This window comes from Bos grunniens, chromosome 2 (genome assembly GCF_055505025.1).
Source record: "Bos grunniens cultivar Pamir isolate PY7600 chromosome 2, Bosgru_T2T1.0, whole genome shotgun sequence".
NCBI classification, from domain to species: Eukaryota; Metazoa; Chordata; class Mammalia; order Artiodactyla; family Bovidae; genus Bos; species Bos grunniens.
Genome location: NC_141166.1, coordinates 94,807,007 through 94,826,336, shown reverse-complemented (window position 1 = coordinate 94,826,336; position 19,330 = coordinate 94,807,007). Strand labels below are relative to the sequence as shown.

Genomic DNA, 19,330 nt, shown 5'->3' with positions numbered 1-19,330 from the left:
ACTTTATGTTTTATATATTTTACTATAATTTTTAAAGATTCAGAGTGTGTTAGAAAATTAAATAAGGAAACTGTTAAGGGGTAGTTCAGGTGTAAATGGAATTATGCAGCATGCTTTTTGCCTACAGTAGTATACAAATGTCCCTGAAAACATACCTAGATATGTTTTACTCAATTTTCTTACTTGAAAGAAAAGTTATTTCTTACTGGAAAGGAAAGTAACAGTACTGGTTATCTCTAACTTCTTCTAATATACAAATATATGTACACATATTTACATGCATATACAAACACACAGAGTACTTACACACTACTTCTAATTGGGGAAGTGAAATTACTTCTACACATGAACACATTACATAAATCAAAGTATTAGAGAAATTATTATTATCTTCACAGGCAAAAATTTTGCCAGCATATGAAAGTTGTAGCAATTCTCAAATTGAAAAGATATGGAACAGAGATCAGAAATCCAATTAATATTCTCATTTCTATGTCTACTTGTGCAATCAATGCTACATTTATTGTATTTTAATTCATGGGAAAGGCAATCCATATAAATGGACAGGTACACTTATGAGATTGACCACATTAAAAATATATATACTATGGTTTACTTCTGTGTGATAAAGTAAATAAAGTCTTTGTCCTTTGAGAGCATCTTATTCAAAATTTGTATGCTACAGCATCTTTGCACTAATAATGCAAGTGTGCTAGACTCTTTTTCTGTTTATCAGCTTGCAAGTACGCATACATAAGAAGCAGCTATTCGGTCTGAGATATAAATAGCTGAAATAAATTTCCTATTTTCTCATTTTTCCCCTGATGAAATATATTTAAATGCCAGCTGCATTATAACCTTCAAATAACTCAATATCAGAACTTAAAGTGCTATTAAATGTCTGAATACAAGTAAATGCTAAAGAACCTTAACATTTTGTTTTAATTGCCTACAGCTATTTTATAAATATTCACCCAATAATTACTGTTAATTTCTTATTTAAAAAGAGTGGCAGAGTAAAGAGAGAAGCCAGGAGCTTAAAAAGTTTCCTTGCTTAGTCAAAAAAAAAAAAGGTTAGGGTATGAAAGAATTCTACAGAATGATAATGAACATAAAAATTACACTAGGAACTCAGCACGATTTTATCCTTCATCATTTTTGATGTGTCCATACAATATTATAATTTATTGTTTATGTAAATATATTCTTTTTACTTCTTACAGTTAGTGATATTATATCCATTTTCTTGTTCTCAAGGCTAAGCCTATATTAGCTAAATGACAGGGATTGGTGGGTTAATTACTTGATTACTTGAGCCTCTTGAAAAAGGTGAAAGACGACAGTGAAAAAGCTGGCTGGATTAAAATTCAACATTCAAGAAACGAAGATCATGGTATGTGGGCCCATTCAGTTCAGTTCAGTTGCTCAGTCGTGTCCGACTCTTTGCAACCCCATGAATTGAAGCACGCCAGGCCTCCATGTCCATCACCAACTCCCGGACTTCACTCAAACTGATATCCATCGAGTTGGTGATGCCATCCAGCCATCTCATCCTCTGCTGTCCCCTTCTCCTCCTGCTCCCAATCCCTCCCAGCATCAGGGTCTTTTCCAATGAGTCAACTCTTCACATGAGGTGGCCACAGTATTGCAGTTTCAGCTTTAGCATCAGTCCTTCTAATGAACACCCAGGATTGATCTCCTTTAGGATAGACTGGTTGAACCTCCTTGCACCAAGGGACTCTCAAGATTCTTCTCCAACACCACAGTGCAAAAGCATCAACTCTTCAGCACTCAACTTTCTTCACAGTCCAACTCTCACGTCCATACATGACCACTGGAAAAACCATAGCCTTGACTAGATGGAGCTTTGTTGGCAAAGTAATATCTCTGCTTTTGAATATGCTATCTAGGTTGGTCATAACATTCCTTCCAAGGAGTAAGTGTCTTAATTTCATGGCTGCAATCACCATCTGCAGTGACTTTGGAGCCCCCAAAAATAAAGTCTGATACTGTTTCCACTGTTTCCCCAACTATTTCCCATAAAGTGATGGGACCAGATGACATGATCTTAGTTTTCTGAATGTTGAGCTTTAAGCCAAATTTTTCACTCTCCTCTTTCACTTTCATCAAGGGGCTTTTTAGTTCCTCTTCACTTTCTGCCCTAAGGGTGGTGTCATCTGCATATCTGAGGTTATTGATATTTCTCCCAGCAATCTTGATTCCAGTTTGTGCTTCTTCCAGCCCAGCGTTTCTCATGATGTACTCTGCATATAAGTTAAATAAGCAGGATGACAATATACAGCCTTGACGTCCTCCTTTTCCTATTTGGAACCAGTCTGTTGTTCCATGTCTAGTTCTAACTGTTGCTTCCTGGCCTGCATATAGGTTTCTCAAGAAGCAGGTCAGGTGGTCTGGTATTCCCATCTCTTTCAGAATTTCCCACGGTTTTTTGTGATCCACACAGTCAAAGGCTTTGGCATAGTCAATAAAGCAGAGATAGATGTTTTTCTGGAACTCTCTTGCTTTTTCCATGATCCAGCGGATGTTGGCAATTTGATCTCTGGTTTTTCTGCCTTTTCTAAAAGCAGCTTGAACATTTGGAAGTTCACAGTTCATGTACTGCTGAAGCCTGGCTTGGAGAATTTTGAGCATCACTTTACTAGCATGTGAAATGAGGCAATTGTGTGGTAGTTTGAGCATTCTTTGGCATTGCCTTTCTTTGGGATTGGAATGAAAACTGACCTTTCCCAGTCCTGTGGCCACTGCTGAGTTTTCCAAATTTGCTGGCATATTGAGTGCAGCACTTTCACAGCATCATCTTGCAGGATTTGAAATAGCTCAACTAGAATTCCATCACCTCCATTACTACACGGCAAATAGATGGGGGAAAAAATGGAAACTGTGACAGACTTTATTTTCTTGGGCTCCAAAATCACTGACCATGGTCACTTCAGCTATGAAATTAAAAGACACTTGTTCCTTGGAAGAAAAGCTATGACATACCTAGACAGATATTAAAACGCAGAGACATCACTTTGCTGACAAAGGTCCATATAGTCAAAGATATGGTTTTTCCAGTAGTCATGCATTGATGTGAGAGTTGGACCATAAAGAAGGCTGAGGACTTAGCAATTGATGCTTTTTAACTGTGGTGCTGAAGAAGGACTCTTAAAGAGTCCCTTGGACAGCAAGGAGATGAAACCAGTCAATCCTAAAGGAAATCAAACCTGCATATTCATTGGAAGGACTGTTACTGAAGTTGAACCTCCAATACTTTGGCCACCTGATGCCAAGAGCCTGAGGCTGGAAAAGATTGAGGGCAGGAGGAGAAGGGGGCGACAGAAGTTGGGATAGTTGGATGGCATCATTGACTGAACAGACATGAGTTTGAGCAAACTCTGGAAATAGTGAAGGACTGTTAAGCCTGGCATGCTGCAGTCCATGGAGGTGCAAAGAGTCAGACGTGACTGAACGACAGAAAAACCACAACCTGAGTTCATCAGTGAATGGAAATTGAGGCTTAGAAAATTAATCGCTTAAACCCAAGATCCAATAAGAAGCCACAGAGTCAGATCTTAAACCTATGTTCTTTGGCTCCATACCTAGAGATTTTCCCCCTTATTACTTGAAAAATGTCCCCAAAGTTGGGTTTTTGTTCCTCCTATTTGTTTTACATATAATGGAATAGAGTCAGTACCTGATTAATCATGATCATATTGTGTTCTCTATTTCAGGAAAGCCTAGCGCTAGAGGATAGCATTGACTACTGATGACTTTTGCAAACCAGGTTGTGATTTTTGCTGCATTTCACGGAAATACAGTTTGAACACTTTTCAAACAATGATACAATTACACACACATGCACACAGGCACAGGCAAACATACATCTACACGTTTGCTTTTGTATCTTCATGGAGTTTTATACAACCATATGTCTGCTATATTTCTGGCATGGTCTGTTTCAAGATTCTAGAAAATATGTTACAGCTCTGTGTATTAGGAAAATGAAATTATAACATTTAGGTGCTTAAGGTCCACTTAAGTCACTCAAATACAAGTTTCTTAAAAAGGATTTCTCTTATTAATCTTTCTTTATTCCTTACCATTCTTCATTCTTTTATTTGTTCTAAGTTTCATGAAGCAGAGGCTTAGTTTTGTTTACTGCTATATCCTCAGCACACAGAACAGCATTTGGCATACATCAGTATATTAATTGCTAAAATAATGTGTTTAATATCACTTAATGGGTTTCCTTAGTTTGGTTATAAAGACTCTCTGTCCCTCTCCCTTTCTCTCTTAGTTAAATATTATTTTTAAACCTTTAGATAGAAAACCAAACAAAATGACACCTATTTGCTTGCTTTCTGAAGCAGAAATATGTAGGCCTCATTTCTTCAATTCAAACTATATCAATTTACAAAGTATTAGACCCATAACAGTTGAGAAACATGCTAACAAATCCCTAATGCTGATCCATCAACACAAGTTGCTAGTCATTTTTCTCAAAGTTCTGAATATAATTTTATGACACTGTACTATTTTTTAATTTATGGAGGATGGGCAAAGAAGAGAAAGGGCTGGTTACAGCTGTCTGGAATTTTATTTATACTTATATCAATTCAAACATAAGAATCGCAGAACCTGAGAGCCTTAAAAAAAAAAAGTAATAAATTTGGTTACTGCTTGTGGCTCAGTTAGTAAAGAACCACTTGCAATGTGGGAGACTTGGGTTCGATCCCTGGGTTGGGAAGATCCCCTGGAGAAGTGAAAGGCTACCCACTCCAGTATTCTGGCCTGGAGAATTCCATGGAGTTGCAAAGAGTCGGACACGACTGAGTGACTTTCACTATTATTGCTTCATTCAGCCTTGATTGTACTTAAAATATCAAATACCATAATCATTTGTGATTCTATTATTTATGGCCATAAATGAACATAATATATAAATGTATTATACAATTTAATAAGTTAAATATATTAAGTAAATAAACAAATTGATATAAAAATTTCAACATCTCCAAAGATGGACATTCTCAAACTTAATTCCAAATTGTCCTGATGTTTCATCACAATTGCCTTCAATAAAACACATTTTATATTTAGTTTCTTCTCTTTGGAAACATGAGATATTTAGATTTATTCCTCTTGTAAAAAAATTAATAAAAAGAAACCTCGATTAAGCAGAGTCAGACAGCAGAAGGGAGAGCTCTCACACCCTACACTGACAGCAGAGACCAACAGGAAGATGAAAGATTCCCATTCTGGAGAATGGATACATGTCTGTGTATGACTGAGTCTCTTTGTTATCCACCTGAAACTATCACAACATTGTTAACCGGCTAAACTCCACAATAAAATTAAGTTTTGCTTTTTTTTTTTTGACTCTCTTTCATGGCAACAACTCAGCCAATGAAAAGCCATGGACTTTTTGTCCTTGCCTTCCCAGCTTCCTTTTTCTCTATAAAAGTGTACCCCTTCCTTGCTGTGCAGGGACTTGCCTGTGGCTGGTCATGGTTGTAGACTGAATTGCAATTCTCTGTTAATCCTGAATAAACCCATCTGTTAGAGAAATAACTGCCAGTCTATTTCTTTCAGGTCAAAATTCTGGTGGTTCTTTCAGAAACCAGAGGAGACTCCCTATGGCTCCAGGGCTGGTGAACAAATAAGCGTGGTACCCACAATTAAGCCCATTGCCATTCACTGCATTTCTCGCCAACCCTGGAGTTTGAATGTATATCTTTTCCCTGGATTCGAGCTCACATCCTTTAGCGTCTGATGCCCTGCAAGCTTTCTCCAGGATCTATTTAAAGGTTTTGTCTTTCTGGTTAATGTTTTGTTCTGTATGTGACTACTCCTTTGACACTTTGGTCTGATTTTGAGATCAGACTATTTCAACTGAAGCTGGCTGAAAATGGCCTTTGGATCAATTCTTTCAGGACGGGACTGCTTCAGATGAAACTTCTGGTTTTTCAACTTTTGGCCTATTCCTTTGGGGGCTGTCCTCTGAAGACTGGCTAAAAAACCAAAGCCTTCAGTCTAGCTCCGTCAGGACCAAGCTATCTTTTAAGGCCTGATTTGTAAGCTTTTTGAATTAAACCAATTGTGTTTCAAACTGTTTAAACTGTTTGAAAATTTTCTTTGCTGTAGAGGAAAATCCTCAGGAAATGGGATCCCAGTTACTTAACTATTAATATTTTGAGAGTGCTTTATCTACAGGGTCTCTGGTTGATTTTATGTTTAAAAACACGGGTCCTTCCTCATTTACATTTCTAAATAAATAGACAGAGCTGACCAAAGGCAATTTAAATAGAATCTCAATGGCAAGGATGGGGAACTTTTGAAATCCCCAAACTTCATTTCCTTAAAATTGAACTGGTTTAAAAATTTCCAGAAGTGATGGAATACTTATTTTGATTGGTATTATGAGGCTTTCCAATGTTATAAGAAGCCTAAAATTGCCTCTCTGCAAAATATGATTTTAAGATTAAGACCAGTAAATGATTATGAAAAAGGCATGAGGCGTATGAAATGACTCTCAACATCAGTAATTACCAGAGAATATTAGACAAATGCAATTCAAAACTAAAATGAGATATCACCTCATACCAGTGAAAATGGTCACCATAAAAAAATCTACAAACAATAAACAATGGAAAGGGTGTAGAGAAAATGGAACCCTCTAGCACTGTCAGTGGGAATGTAAATTGATACAGTCACTATGCAAAACAGTATGGAGCTTCCTTAGAATACTAAAGATAGATTTACTACATGATCCAGTAATCCCTCTACTGGGCAGGTGACCTGAAAAAAGGTAAACAAACAAAAACAAACACATGGACCTAATGTTCATTGCAGCACTATTTATAATAGCCAGGTCATGGAAGCAACCTAAATGTCCATCACAGATGAATGGATAAAGAAGATGTGGTACTTACAATGGAATATTACTTGGCCATAAAAAAGGAATGAAACTGGGTCATTTGTAGAGATGTGGATGGGCCTAGAGTCTTGTCATACAGAGTAAAGTAAGTCAGAAAGAGAAAAACAAATATCATATGTTAATACACACATGTGGAATCTATAAAATGGTACAAATGAACCATTTGCAAGGCAGAAATAGAGACACAGACATAGAGAACAAATGGATGAACACTAATGGGGAAAAGGGACGCTGGGATGAATTGGGAGATTGGTATTGTCATACATATACTGACATATATACACTATATATAAAACAGATAACTAATGAGAACCTGATGTAGAGCACAGGGAACTCTACTTAATGCTCTGTGGTGACCTAAATGGGAAGGGAATCCATAAAAGAGAGAACATATGTATATACAGAGTTGATTCATTTTGCTGTATAGCAGAAACTGACACAACATTGTAAAGCAACTATACACAATAAAAAAATAAATAAAATAATCCCAACTCAATTTAATCCAATTTAGGGGATGGACTGGAAGACACAGTTTTCAGGTCCTAAAGGAGAGTTGGATGAAGTCACCAACACTTGGGCATCAGAACGGTCAGATTTAGTTTTCCTTTTTGCAAATGAAAAGGAAGGGAACACCTTTGGATTACTCACCCAAAACACAGACCCCAATCACCAACTTATAAAGTATTAAAGCTAGCAACAAGACCATGGACACTAGGATACTGCCTTGCCTTAATGCCGTACAGACTACTGTCCATTCGGTTAAGGCCACCAAGAAAATGTTTGTGTGATCCGTTTAAACATTTTTGTATCTGATACAGTAGAAGCTCTCCTGAATCCTCTCCTGAATGCATTCATCTTACCTTCTATGAAGCCCTTTTCTTAACTGCCCTTCACAGAACTCTTTTCTGTTATGATAACCTTAACCTGGCTACTCTTTTCCCCCTCCATCACCCACAAGGCTCCTCATGACTGCTTAACACTGGTGCACCACCTCCTGTCCCCTCATAATGATCTACAGTAAATTCCATTGGATAATGTTGACTTTTCAAGGTTCACCAATGGTTTTTATTTTAAAGATGACGATGGCAAATAGTGTGCTGAGTATGCTGTCATAATTTGTTTTGATGTTGCTGAGGCAGCATCTTTAATTTGTGGCTACTTCAGCTCAACAGGATGAACTACATGCTCTTAACATGAGCTTGAACCTAAGCCAAGGACAAAACTGCCAATACTTATACTAACAGTAGAAACTCTTTTGAAGTGGCTCACAACTTTGGAAGGTTGTGGAAGCAACATGGCCTCCTTATTTCCAGTGGAAATAAAATTTATAATGGATCTGATGGTCAGGAATTATTGCATGTAAACATCTTACCTGCCACTTTAGCGATTATTAACAGTTTGGTATATTCTAAACTTAAATTTCTTGAAGCTAAGAGGAATGATCTTGCTGATACTTCTGCAAGGAATGTTGTCCTTAAAAGGACCAACAGTAGCCAAGCATCTGTCATGGTTCAAAAGGTATTTCCAAATTATCCAAATTATAATTTAGTAAAACTGGTTAGAGAGTCCAGCAACTGGCCTCTGAAAAGCAAAAAATAAGATTGGAAATGCACCAACTATTGGTTTGATAAAAAGAGAAAGCTCTAGTTTGGACCAATAAGAACCCAGTCCTACCTGAGACTCTAACATACCCACTCCTCACCACTGTACGTGCATTAAACCATTGGTCTACTGACCAAAAAAGCTTCATGAATCAATATGGTAGGGAAACATTAAGACCACAAGCAGTGCCTACCTCACTGTCCCACTTGTCCAAGTACAAGCCAGGGAAGTCTATTTCTACTACTCTCAGGTATTCAAATACCTACTGCTCTCTGGTATTTTGCAAATGGTCTATATGAGGTTTGGCAACTGGATTTCATACAATTTCCTCTAATAGATATAAATGTTCCAGTTACAGTCTATATGTTTCCACACTGGACTGAAACGTTCTCCTGTAGACTGGTTACTGTCTTTTCTGTGCCTAAAGTTAGGAAAGATGATTCCTTCCTAGTAGAACTCCTTCCAAGTAGAACTTGAACTTCATAGTATTTGAGTAATCTATTTTATTGGCTAGGTACTTCGACAAGTCTTTGCTGTTTGGCTGGTTTTATGACATTCACACTGGTGTGGATTGTTGCCCCAATTTTCTGGTTAAGATGAGCAATCTAATTCCATCATTAAGACTCAATTGACAAATTTGTAGAGGCCCTCCAAATATCTTGTCCAAAAGCACTGTGTTGGTTCTTCTATATCCCAGATTCACCACTTTTCATTTGCAAAAAGGAAAACTAAATCCCGTTGAGCTGAAGTAGCCACAGATTAAAGATGCTGCCTCAGCATCATCAAAACAGATGATGATAGCATACTCAGCACAGTATTTGCCATCGTCACCTTTTGAGATAGTGAAATGATGCTCAATGCACTTGACTTCTGCTTCTTTAGAGTCACAACTGCTAAAAGCAGAGATACTCCAATATTTCAAAGGTCTATTTGTTTCTATTAAAATCATTATTAAAAAACTAAAAATAGAACTACACTATGACCCAGAAATCCGACTACTGAGCATACACCCTGAGAAAATCATAATTTAAAAAGACACACGAACCCCAGTGTTCATTGCAGCACCATTTATAATAGCCAGTACATAGAAGCAACCTAAATGTCCATCAAAGGAGGAATGAATAAATAAGATGTGGTACATATACACAATGGGCTATAACTCAGCCATAAAAAGAACAATATTATACATAATTTGTAGAGATGTGCATGAACCTAGAATCTGTCACACTGTGTGAAGTCAGGAAAACACACATCATACATTAATGCACATGTGTACAATCAAGAAAAACTGTACATATGAACTTAATTTGCAGGGCAGCAATAGGGATGCCTTTTCATACTGTTCATGAGGTTCTCAAGGCAAGAATATTGAAGTGGTTTGCCATTCCGTTCTCCAATGGACCACGTTTTGTCACATTTTGATGCTTTTGAACTGTGATGTTGGAGAAGACTCTTGAGAGTCCCTTGGACTGCAAGGAGATCAAACCAGTCAGTCCTAAAGGAAATCAGTCTTGAATATTTATTGGAAAGACTGAGGCTGAAGCTGAAGCTCCAATACTTTGGCCACCTGATGCAAAGAATCAGGCTTTCTGACTCACTGGAAAAGACACTGATGCTGGGAAAGATTGAGGGCAGGAGGAGAAGGGGACAATAGAGGATGAAATGGTTGGATGGCATCACTGACTCGATGGACGAGTTTGAGCAAGCTCCGGGAGTTGGTGATGGACAGGGAAGCTGGTGTGCTGCAGTCCATTGGGTCACAAAAAAGTCGGACACAACTGAGCAACTGAATTGAATAGAGATGCAGACATAGAGAATGGATGTGTGAATGTAGGTGGGAAGATGAAGTGGGAGACCGGGATTGAAGTTAGGATTGACTCCTGACTTCCTCTTTCAGTCTATAAAAGTGTTCTTCTCTTGCTATGTGGGGACTTGCGTGTGGCTTGCCAGGGTAGCTGACACTGAGTTGCAATTCTCTGTTGATCCTAAATAAACCCATCTTTGCTGGAGAAATATCTGGCAGTCTATTTGTTTCAGGCCAACACTGAATATATCTTCAAATATTTGTAGACAGATATTAAGGTCAAACACAACATTAACTTCTTGGACAATTTTCTGAATTCAGTCAAGCTAGTTTAAGGATGTATTCTAGTAAAATAGTCTGAGATATTCTAATGAATCCACTGTTTGGCAGTTCAAACCCTTTCTAAATAAATATCAACTCAATTTTTCACTAAAGATCTTTGTAAATTATAAATTGCATTTTTAATATCTTGGTATATCAATCATCACTGAAACTAGCTTAATGTGTCATATGTCTTGAGATATAACTATTCAAAAACTGAACTGGATACCAAAACTGGAAAATGGTTTTCTACATCAAATGAGTATTAACAGCTTTTTACATTTTTAAAAATGTTTGGATAGCTGACTCAGTGTGTGTTTCTAAAAAGTAGTTATTCCCAGGCAGTCACAAAATTGAGTCATTCAAAATGACTTGCAAATGTCCCCAGTAAACTTCATATACACTTTATGATTTGCCTAGGAATTGTGGATAGTATTTATTTTTACTTTACTAATTGCATACACTGTGATGTCACAAAAATAAAACATAAAATTATTTACTTCACTACTATTATTTGCAAAATTTGAAAATTCAAGCAAAAATATCTACAGTAGGTATGGCATCTTTTACAGTTTTTATACTGAGCAATTTGCATCAAACAGTTGTTTTAAATGAAGAATTGTTCCACAGACTGTATATAAGTTTAAGATTTAATTCTTCTAGTACTTATTATGCTAAGTAATTCTTAAAAGAAGTAGAAACCACTGGCCACAAATATTTTAAATGGATGCTCAGTAATGATTTTTTAAGTGATAGTTCTGTATTAAAATAGTTCTTACCATAATCATTCCAGATCTGATATGTAATTTACACTTATATATTATATTAAATCTTTAAATTGATTTAAAAGAATCTGAAATAGTGTGTACATGGTTTTCCTGAATACATGGTTTTAAGTATATTTACCAATTTTATCAAAATAAAACAAGGTAATAAATGCAACATTAAAACATGAACTCAGCATATAAAATACTCAAAATTATTTAAAAGTATATGCTCATTGTATATCTTTAAAAATTCAAATATATCTACACATATACAAACACATTACAAATATGGACAGAACTACCTGTAAAAATCCTCTGGAATGCACAAATGTTAAATTTGACATTTTAGCAATTTGCTAGGAATCCAAAACATCCATAATAAGTAGTTATTTGTGGTTTGCTGAGAGAGACATTTCAAAAGCATACAAGGGTATACAAAACCAGTTACTAATACTTAGCTATCAAATGAATCTTCTGAAAACCTAGGCTAGTGTATCAGTAAGACTTGGGTTACTTTATTTTGATCTTACTTGAAATAATTCAGAAAGGGAAAAAAATTCATACTTAGTAAATATATTAATGTCACCATAGCCCTAATGTAACATAACTCATTAAATGTAGCAAAATATGCATTAATTATGATTTTATTGTATATAGACAAAGTCATTACATGCCTAAAGAACAACTTCTTTATAAACAGAAGTGTGTTCTGGAGGATATTTGTAAACTTGGAGATTTTCTTTTCTAAGTGCCAATAGCTTACTTTGTTAGGACTATATATAAGGATGACAATACTATCACTAAATATGATTTTTACTACATCCATTTAAAATATATTCAACTACATAAAGCATGGCTTACAGTTAATCACATAAGTGTTGGAATCTTCAACATAATTTTTCATACAGTATTATTTCTAAATGAGTATATATCCTCCATGGCTGATAACTGAGCATTCTAATTATAAATAACATCATAAAGTGTTAAAGAATCCTCAATAAATCATTTTAAAGTGTCAATAATCACACAGGCAATAGGTTATTTTTATGCTGAAATAGCAAAACATATATTTTTTAAAAGCAAATGTAAGAGCTTTCTACATAGACAAGAAAACAATTTATCACAGATCACATTTGCTCTGTTTTTGGCAAGATAAAGCAAAACAAAATAAAAAGATATTTAATGAAGGCAAAAAAGTCCTGTTCGGTTGTATATTCTGCAATGCCATTGCAAGTAAGATATTTTGCTCTCCCAGAGAAGGACACAGTTCATATCTCTCACCATATGCACACACAGTTAATTCCTGCGGTGGCATAGGTATTCAGAACCATATAGCTCTAGATTCAAATAATCTGAGTTAACTGAACTTTCAAGATATTCTAAACTTTGGAGATTGCTAGTATATTAGATTATACAACAAATGTAAACTCACCCTTCTAATCTTACATCCGGCAGACTTCTGTTAAGGGCAATCAAATCACTGGCCATAAGGTTAAACTGATTGATTTTAAACAATTCTTTCATTTTCTCCTGGTCATCTTTAGGAATCAGCACAGCCTTTCCCATTTCTCCTGGCCCTTCTTGGTTTCTTGAAATAACAGCTGTAAGACACACACAGGTACACATATACATACAAACATACAGATAATGAACTGAATATACAAACTTGTGTTGGATCAGATTCTAAAGTGTATTATTTATAAACTGGCCTAATAATACAATTGTCAAGTCTCTATTGCTACTTACAAGCCATACACTAAAGAAACAACTTATTTTAATTCATTAACTCAATGCTGCATGTTGTCCTTCAAGTCTATCACATATTATATAATCTAACTAATCATTAAGATTTAATAAATAAGCAACACAAAATACCAAAACTTCATACTTCTCTTTCATGTTTTTTTAATACATTTATTAGAGAGGATGAAGTTGAACTCTGGGCATATTACGTTGTGCAAAATAATGAAAGAGAAATTTTGAATATATACCAAGATTAGTTTATTTTCACATCCACTTAAAATTTTTGTTATTTCAAATATCTATTGCCATTATATCTTTATGAAAGCAAGTAAGGTTGAGAATGTTTTATCCCCATCAGCCTTTTATTCCTTTGTCAAATCATTTTCAAATAAGTAGAAAGAACTTTCATAGCAGTGACATATAATTTTAAATGTCAAGTTGGATTTGGAGGCTATGTGTTTCATAACTGGAATTTCACAGAAGTATTCTGGGCTGGAGTGTTTTTATTAAGACCTTAAGGATCTACACACAGGCTAATGTTCTTGCATTTCCTCCAAGTTATCACCACACTAATGTCCCTTCTAGCTATAAAATACATGACTCAGTGTGTGTATGTATAGGCCTGTGCATACATATATCTGTATGTATGTTAACATATAATAAGAAGACGAGGTTCTAGTTAACCTAATCTACCCTTGATTTACTTTTCACAATGATATTAAACCAGGTACTGTGAAGAAATGTAGCTGTGGTTCTGACTCTTCCATCCTTTTGCTATATTATAGCAAATATATTATATATACATAATATATAACATTTTCTATATTATTTTATATTAGTGTAATTAAATTTTATATAAAATTAAAATATTTTAAAATGTTAATTTTATATAATAATTTAAATTTGCATTTTTATCTATAAAATATTATTGTATTTTGCTATATTACAATATAATCTTACTGAGTTTAATTTCCATATATTTTAAAAGGCAAAGATTTGGTCCCAGATTACTTTAAAATATATTTTAAACTGAAATACCATGTGATCCAACAGTTCCACTCCTGGCTATTTATCCTGAAAAAACTAAAATACCAATTTGAAATGATTCATGCACCCCTATGTTCTAGCAGTGCTATTTATATGAGCCAAAGGACAGAAGCAACCCAAGTACTCATCTATACATGACTGGATTAAGAAGATGTGCATACATATATATAGCTAAACCATAAAAAGAATGAAATATTGCCTTTGCTAAATTACAGATAGACCTAGAAAATACTATGCTTAATGAAATAAGACAGACAAAGATGAATACCATATGATATTAATCACATCTTGGATCTAAAAAATAATACAATTGGTCAGTTCAGTTGCTCAATCGTGTCCAACTCTTTGCAATCCCATGAATCGCTGCATGCCAGGCCTCCCTGTCCATCACCAACTCCCGGACTTCACCCAGACTCATGGCCATCGAATCAGTGATGCCATCCAGCCATCTTATCCTCTGTCGTCCCCTTCTCCTCCTGCCCCCAATCCCTCCCAGCATCAGAGTCTTTTCCAATGAGTCAACTCTTCTCATGAGGTGGCCAAAGTACTGGAGTTTCAGCTTTAGCATCATTCCTTCCAAAGAACACCCAGGGTTGATCTCCTTCAGAATGGACTGGTTGGATCTCCTTGCAGTCCAAGGGACTCTCAAGAGTCTTCTCCAACACCACAGTTCAAAAGCATCAATTCTTCGGTGCTCAGCTTTCTTCACAGTCCAACTCTCACATCCATACATGACCACTGGAAAAACCATAGCCTTGACTAGATGGACCTTTGTTGGCAAAGTAATGTCTCTGCTTTTCAATATGCTATCTAGGTTGGTCATAACTTGTACATGCAAAACAGAAACATATTCATAGACATAGAAAATAAATTTAGGGTTACTAAAAAGGTAACAGAGGAGGAGAGGAACAAGTTAGGATTATGGGATTAACAAACTACTATGCAGTTGACTCATTGGAAAAGACCCTGATGCTGGTAGGGATTGGGGGCAGGAGGAGAAGGGGATAACAGAGGATGAGATGGCTGGATGGCATCACCGGCTCGATGGACATGAATTTGAATAAACTCCGGGAGTTGGTGATGGACAGGGAGGCCTGGTGTGCTGCGATTCATGGGGTCGCAAAGAGTCGGACACGACTGAGAGACTGAACTGAACTGATGCATAAAACAGGTAAGCAACAATGACTACTGTAGAGTATAGGACATTATACCCAATGTTATAATAACCTAAGATGGAATATAATCTGCAAAAAAAAAAAAAAACCAAAAACTGAATCCCTATGCTGGACAGCTAAAATTAACACAATATTATAAATCAATTATATTTTAATAAAAAGAAATTAAAGAATACAAAGTATGTGGAAATAATCCATAAATTATAGCATTTTATAAATGTTATAAAATAATGAAATACAGTGAAAACTAGGGTAGACCACAACAAGGAGAATTTTTTCTGATTTGACCGTAGTTATAAAACATCAAGACTAATATTACTGGTGCTAATATACAATACATTTTCAAGTCAATTACTTTCTGTGAAAGGTTACTCTGACTTTGTAATGCCATGAGCCAAACTATAAAAGAGATTAGGCACTCTGGGGAACTTCAGGTATGGGTATCAGGAAGGTGATTAGCCTGTAAATCCTCTTATATGTAGAAAAATGGTAAGGACTGGGAAATTTTAAAGTGAAAAAGATATCTGTATGCAACTTCAAACTATTAAACAAATTACCTTATAGCTAATGAAGACTTCATTCACTTTAACAAGCAAAAGTAGATATGAAGACAGGAATTTTATGAAAAAGTATATCACGTTCAGTTAAAATTGTAACTGCAATATGTTTCCTCGGGAGTTAGTAAGTTTATTGTCGCTAAAATCATATGGAGTTGTTGGAGCTGGCTTTGGGTGAAGTTGTGTTGCTGATTAGACTGTGGACTTAGATAGGTCTCCAAGTACTTTTCATTTCTCTTATTTTTTTAAGTTTTGATTGCATAGAAATTATTAGGAATTTCTATAGTTTCCTTAGGAATCTAATTCTGAAGCAAAGGATTTAATCAGGCTATATGATACCACCCATTGATAACAGATATTTTATGTATGTGTCTGTATCTGTATCTATAACTATATGTATCTATAAGAAGATAGATTCTCAATCTAGTTTGGTAGAGATAGATAAATAGATATTTTACATATTCTGGTCTATAACTTTAAATGTCAGAAAATATAGGGTCAATGTTTTTTTTCTGGAAAAAGGATGTTTGATTTTTATTACATTAAAGAGTTTAAAGAATTTGAGATTTAAAAAATTATAATTTTTAGAAGTTAAGGAAGTAATTCATTTACCATTCATAGGTCTTTAAAATGTCCTCTACAAATTCCAACAAAAATATATTACATTGCAGAAAATAGCATCAATGCAATGCTACCAAGACTATGAAACAGATAGGATTGACTTCTAGTCTATGTAGAAAATCATGGAGCTCAACTACATCATTGTGGAGCATGAAGATCAAGTTACAGCACATAGAAGTACTTGTTTTTTGTAATATATTCAAAGCTGTAACCATGTCCTTGCTGAGTATTAGGAAAATTATAGTTTTGTCAGTGACAGAGTAAGTGTATAATCTTGCAGTGCTATCAATAAAAATAAAATCATCACAAACAGGATCCTTATTCCTATAACTAGTTTGCAAGCACATATTAACATTCTCCTTAATTACTCTCAGCTTCTTAGTGAAATGTAGATGACAACTTAATGTGTATCAGGTTAAGTGTCTCCTCCCCAAAGTTAAATATATTTTTCTATAATAGCCTCTACTGAATGCATATTTGACATTTTACAATTTTTTTTTAATGCATGAGCAGACTTATTGGTGTTTTTCACCTTGCTCAAGAAAAAAACGCTAAGTGATTACACTGTGGAAGAAGCCTTTTTCTTTTCCTGCTCTTACCTGGCAGAATACATCTTTCTAGAATAAACAGGTTTTTTTTTTCTTCTTCAAATAATATAAACAAAAAATAGAAAAGACTATGCAATTTAGTATGAGGTATCCCCAGTACCTTTAAATAACAACCTCAATTTTTTTTCTCACCTGTTTATTTTTCTCCTCTACATAGTTTAAAGAAAAAAAAAAATATTCACCCACACACTCACCAAATACCATGCTCCTCCACAGTCAAAACGAAAAACAAAAAGAACTGTCACTGAAGTATTGGTGTTACTTTTCAAGTCTTGGTAGGCAAATATAATAGAGAAGGCAACTAAATCTACATTATATCTTGACTTCACTTAAATATGATTGGAAATAGCCCAATTCCAAACCTGGTTTGGACTGTATAAACAGATTAATATACTATGTTGTCATGTCCTAGCTATTGTAAATAGTGCTGCTATGAAAACTGGGGTACATGTGTCTTTTTCAATTATTATTATTAATTACTGAGTAAATGCCCAGTAGTGAGACTGGTGGGTGATATGGTAGTTTTTGTCCTAGTTTTTTAAGTAACCTCCATACTGTTCTCCATAGTAGCTGTTACCAGTTTACATTTCCACCAACAGTGCAAGAGGGATGGGGTCGAGGCGGGAGGTTCAGGAAGGAAGGGACATATATGTACTTCAGGCTGATTCATCTTGTTGAATAGCAGAAGTCAACACAATATTGTAAAGCAATTATCCTCCAATTAAATTTTTTTAAGTACTATGCTAGAAGTTATATCCTTTCTAATTATAAGATTAAATCACTTAAATGATAGCTTGACCCAAAATGACACTACAAAACTGGTTGAAATATAAAAGCAGAATCATTATATATGCACATATATATATAACATATTTTTCATTTTCTTTAACATAGTGCATACTGTATAGATTAAATTTGATTTATTTTATCATAGAATTTGCATTGATAAAAATGATAAACCCCAAAATATAAATCAACCAACTGATCAGTCTACCAAAAGGAACATATTAACTGCAATATTTGCTTATGTACATTGCATTATGAACACTTTTTCAGTTGAAGAAATTTCCAATTAACAACAAGCACTGTCTATTTGAAAAGAATAAAAAGAGATTCTTGTATTTAGGGGGAAAAGAAAAAACTTGAGTAAAAAAATTTAGGTCATTTTTAAACTTATTATGTTAAAGAACATAGTAATATATGATGCATACTGATAAAAGCATGACATTGGACCAAAATCTAAATGTCATCCTGAATAGCATACTTTCCAACAAATTTTTTCAAATTGTATTTCCATCTGCAGATCTACTCAGTTGTTAATTTCTGTATACACTCCAGCTCTTCTCTAGTTTTTATCAGTTTGAAATAGTCAACTGAAATAAATGTAGTATCTTGACTTTTAATTTCTCTCATCTTTGAATATTCATACTTCATTGCTAATAAATCATTTCCTTAAGACAATACTTTTCATCTTGTCAATCATAAATGTGTTTGTAGCAGAGTCAGAAGATGAGGAATCACGCTAGCACTGGGGACACTGTCTCACTATCCAAACCATTTTGCCTTCCATTCAGTGTTATCTGGCCCATGCTCTTTTGTCAAGCCACAGATACTGAGTTTATCAAGGATAATTCTTGTTAAAATAAAGGAACTCAGTGTATCTTTGCTTTGGCCCATTTCTCTTGCGTGTTAGTTGCTCAGTCATGTCCGACTTTTTGTGATCCCATGGATTGTAGCCGGCCAGGTTTCTATGCCCATGGAGTTCTCTAGGCAGGAATACTGGAATGGTTTTCAATTTCCTCCTCCAGGGGATCTTCCTGACCCAGGGATCAAACCCAATTCTTCTGAATTGCAGGAGGATTCTTTACAGTCTGAGCTACCAGGAAAGCCATAATAGACTTCAAATATCAATATAATAGTATCAATATTATAATACATAGCTTAATATATATATATATATTTTTTTTTTTTTAATGTGGAAATAGTAATTCATTTATTACACCTTTGGAAAAATCCATGCATTTCTAAAAATCTGATTCATCTGCCAATATTTTTTTTTTTTAATTTTTACCTTGGCCATATGTGGTGTTCTGGTTTTTTCCAATTAAATTTCAGTAACTAGATTTTTATGCAGTAAAAATGTTG

General features: G+C 35.0%; 1 protein-coding gene across 32 annotated transcripts in view; it reads right to left on the bottom strand.

The window, feature by feature from the left end:
* The window catches only part of GALNT13 (polypeptide N-acetylgalactosaminyltransferase 13), a 943,716-nt gene that overhangs the window by 370,938 nt on the left and 553,448 nt on the right, over window positions 1-19,330 (bottom strand). For 29 of the 32 annotated variants that reach the window (XR_015151979.1, XR_015151977.1, XR_015151981.1 and 26 more), the window contains one exon: window positions 12,867-13,035. The exons of the other annotated variants lie outside the window; for them this stretch is intronic. Coding sequence is in view for 26 of the 29 variants with exons in the window: in XM_086368825.1 (XP_086224951.1) it covers window positions 12,867-13,035 (169 nt within the window). In the remaining 3 variants the exon portion in view is untranslated. The remainder of the gene's footprint in view (window positions 1-12,866; window positions 13,036-19,330) is intronic. 32 annotated transcript variants of the gene reach the window in all.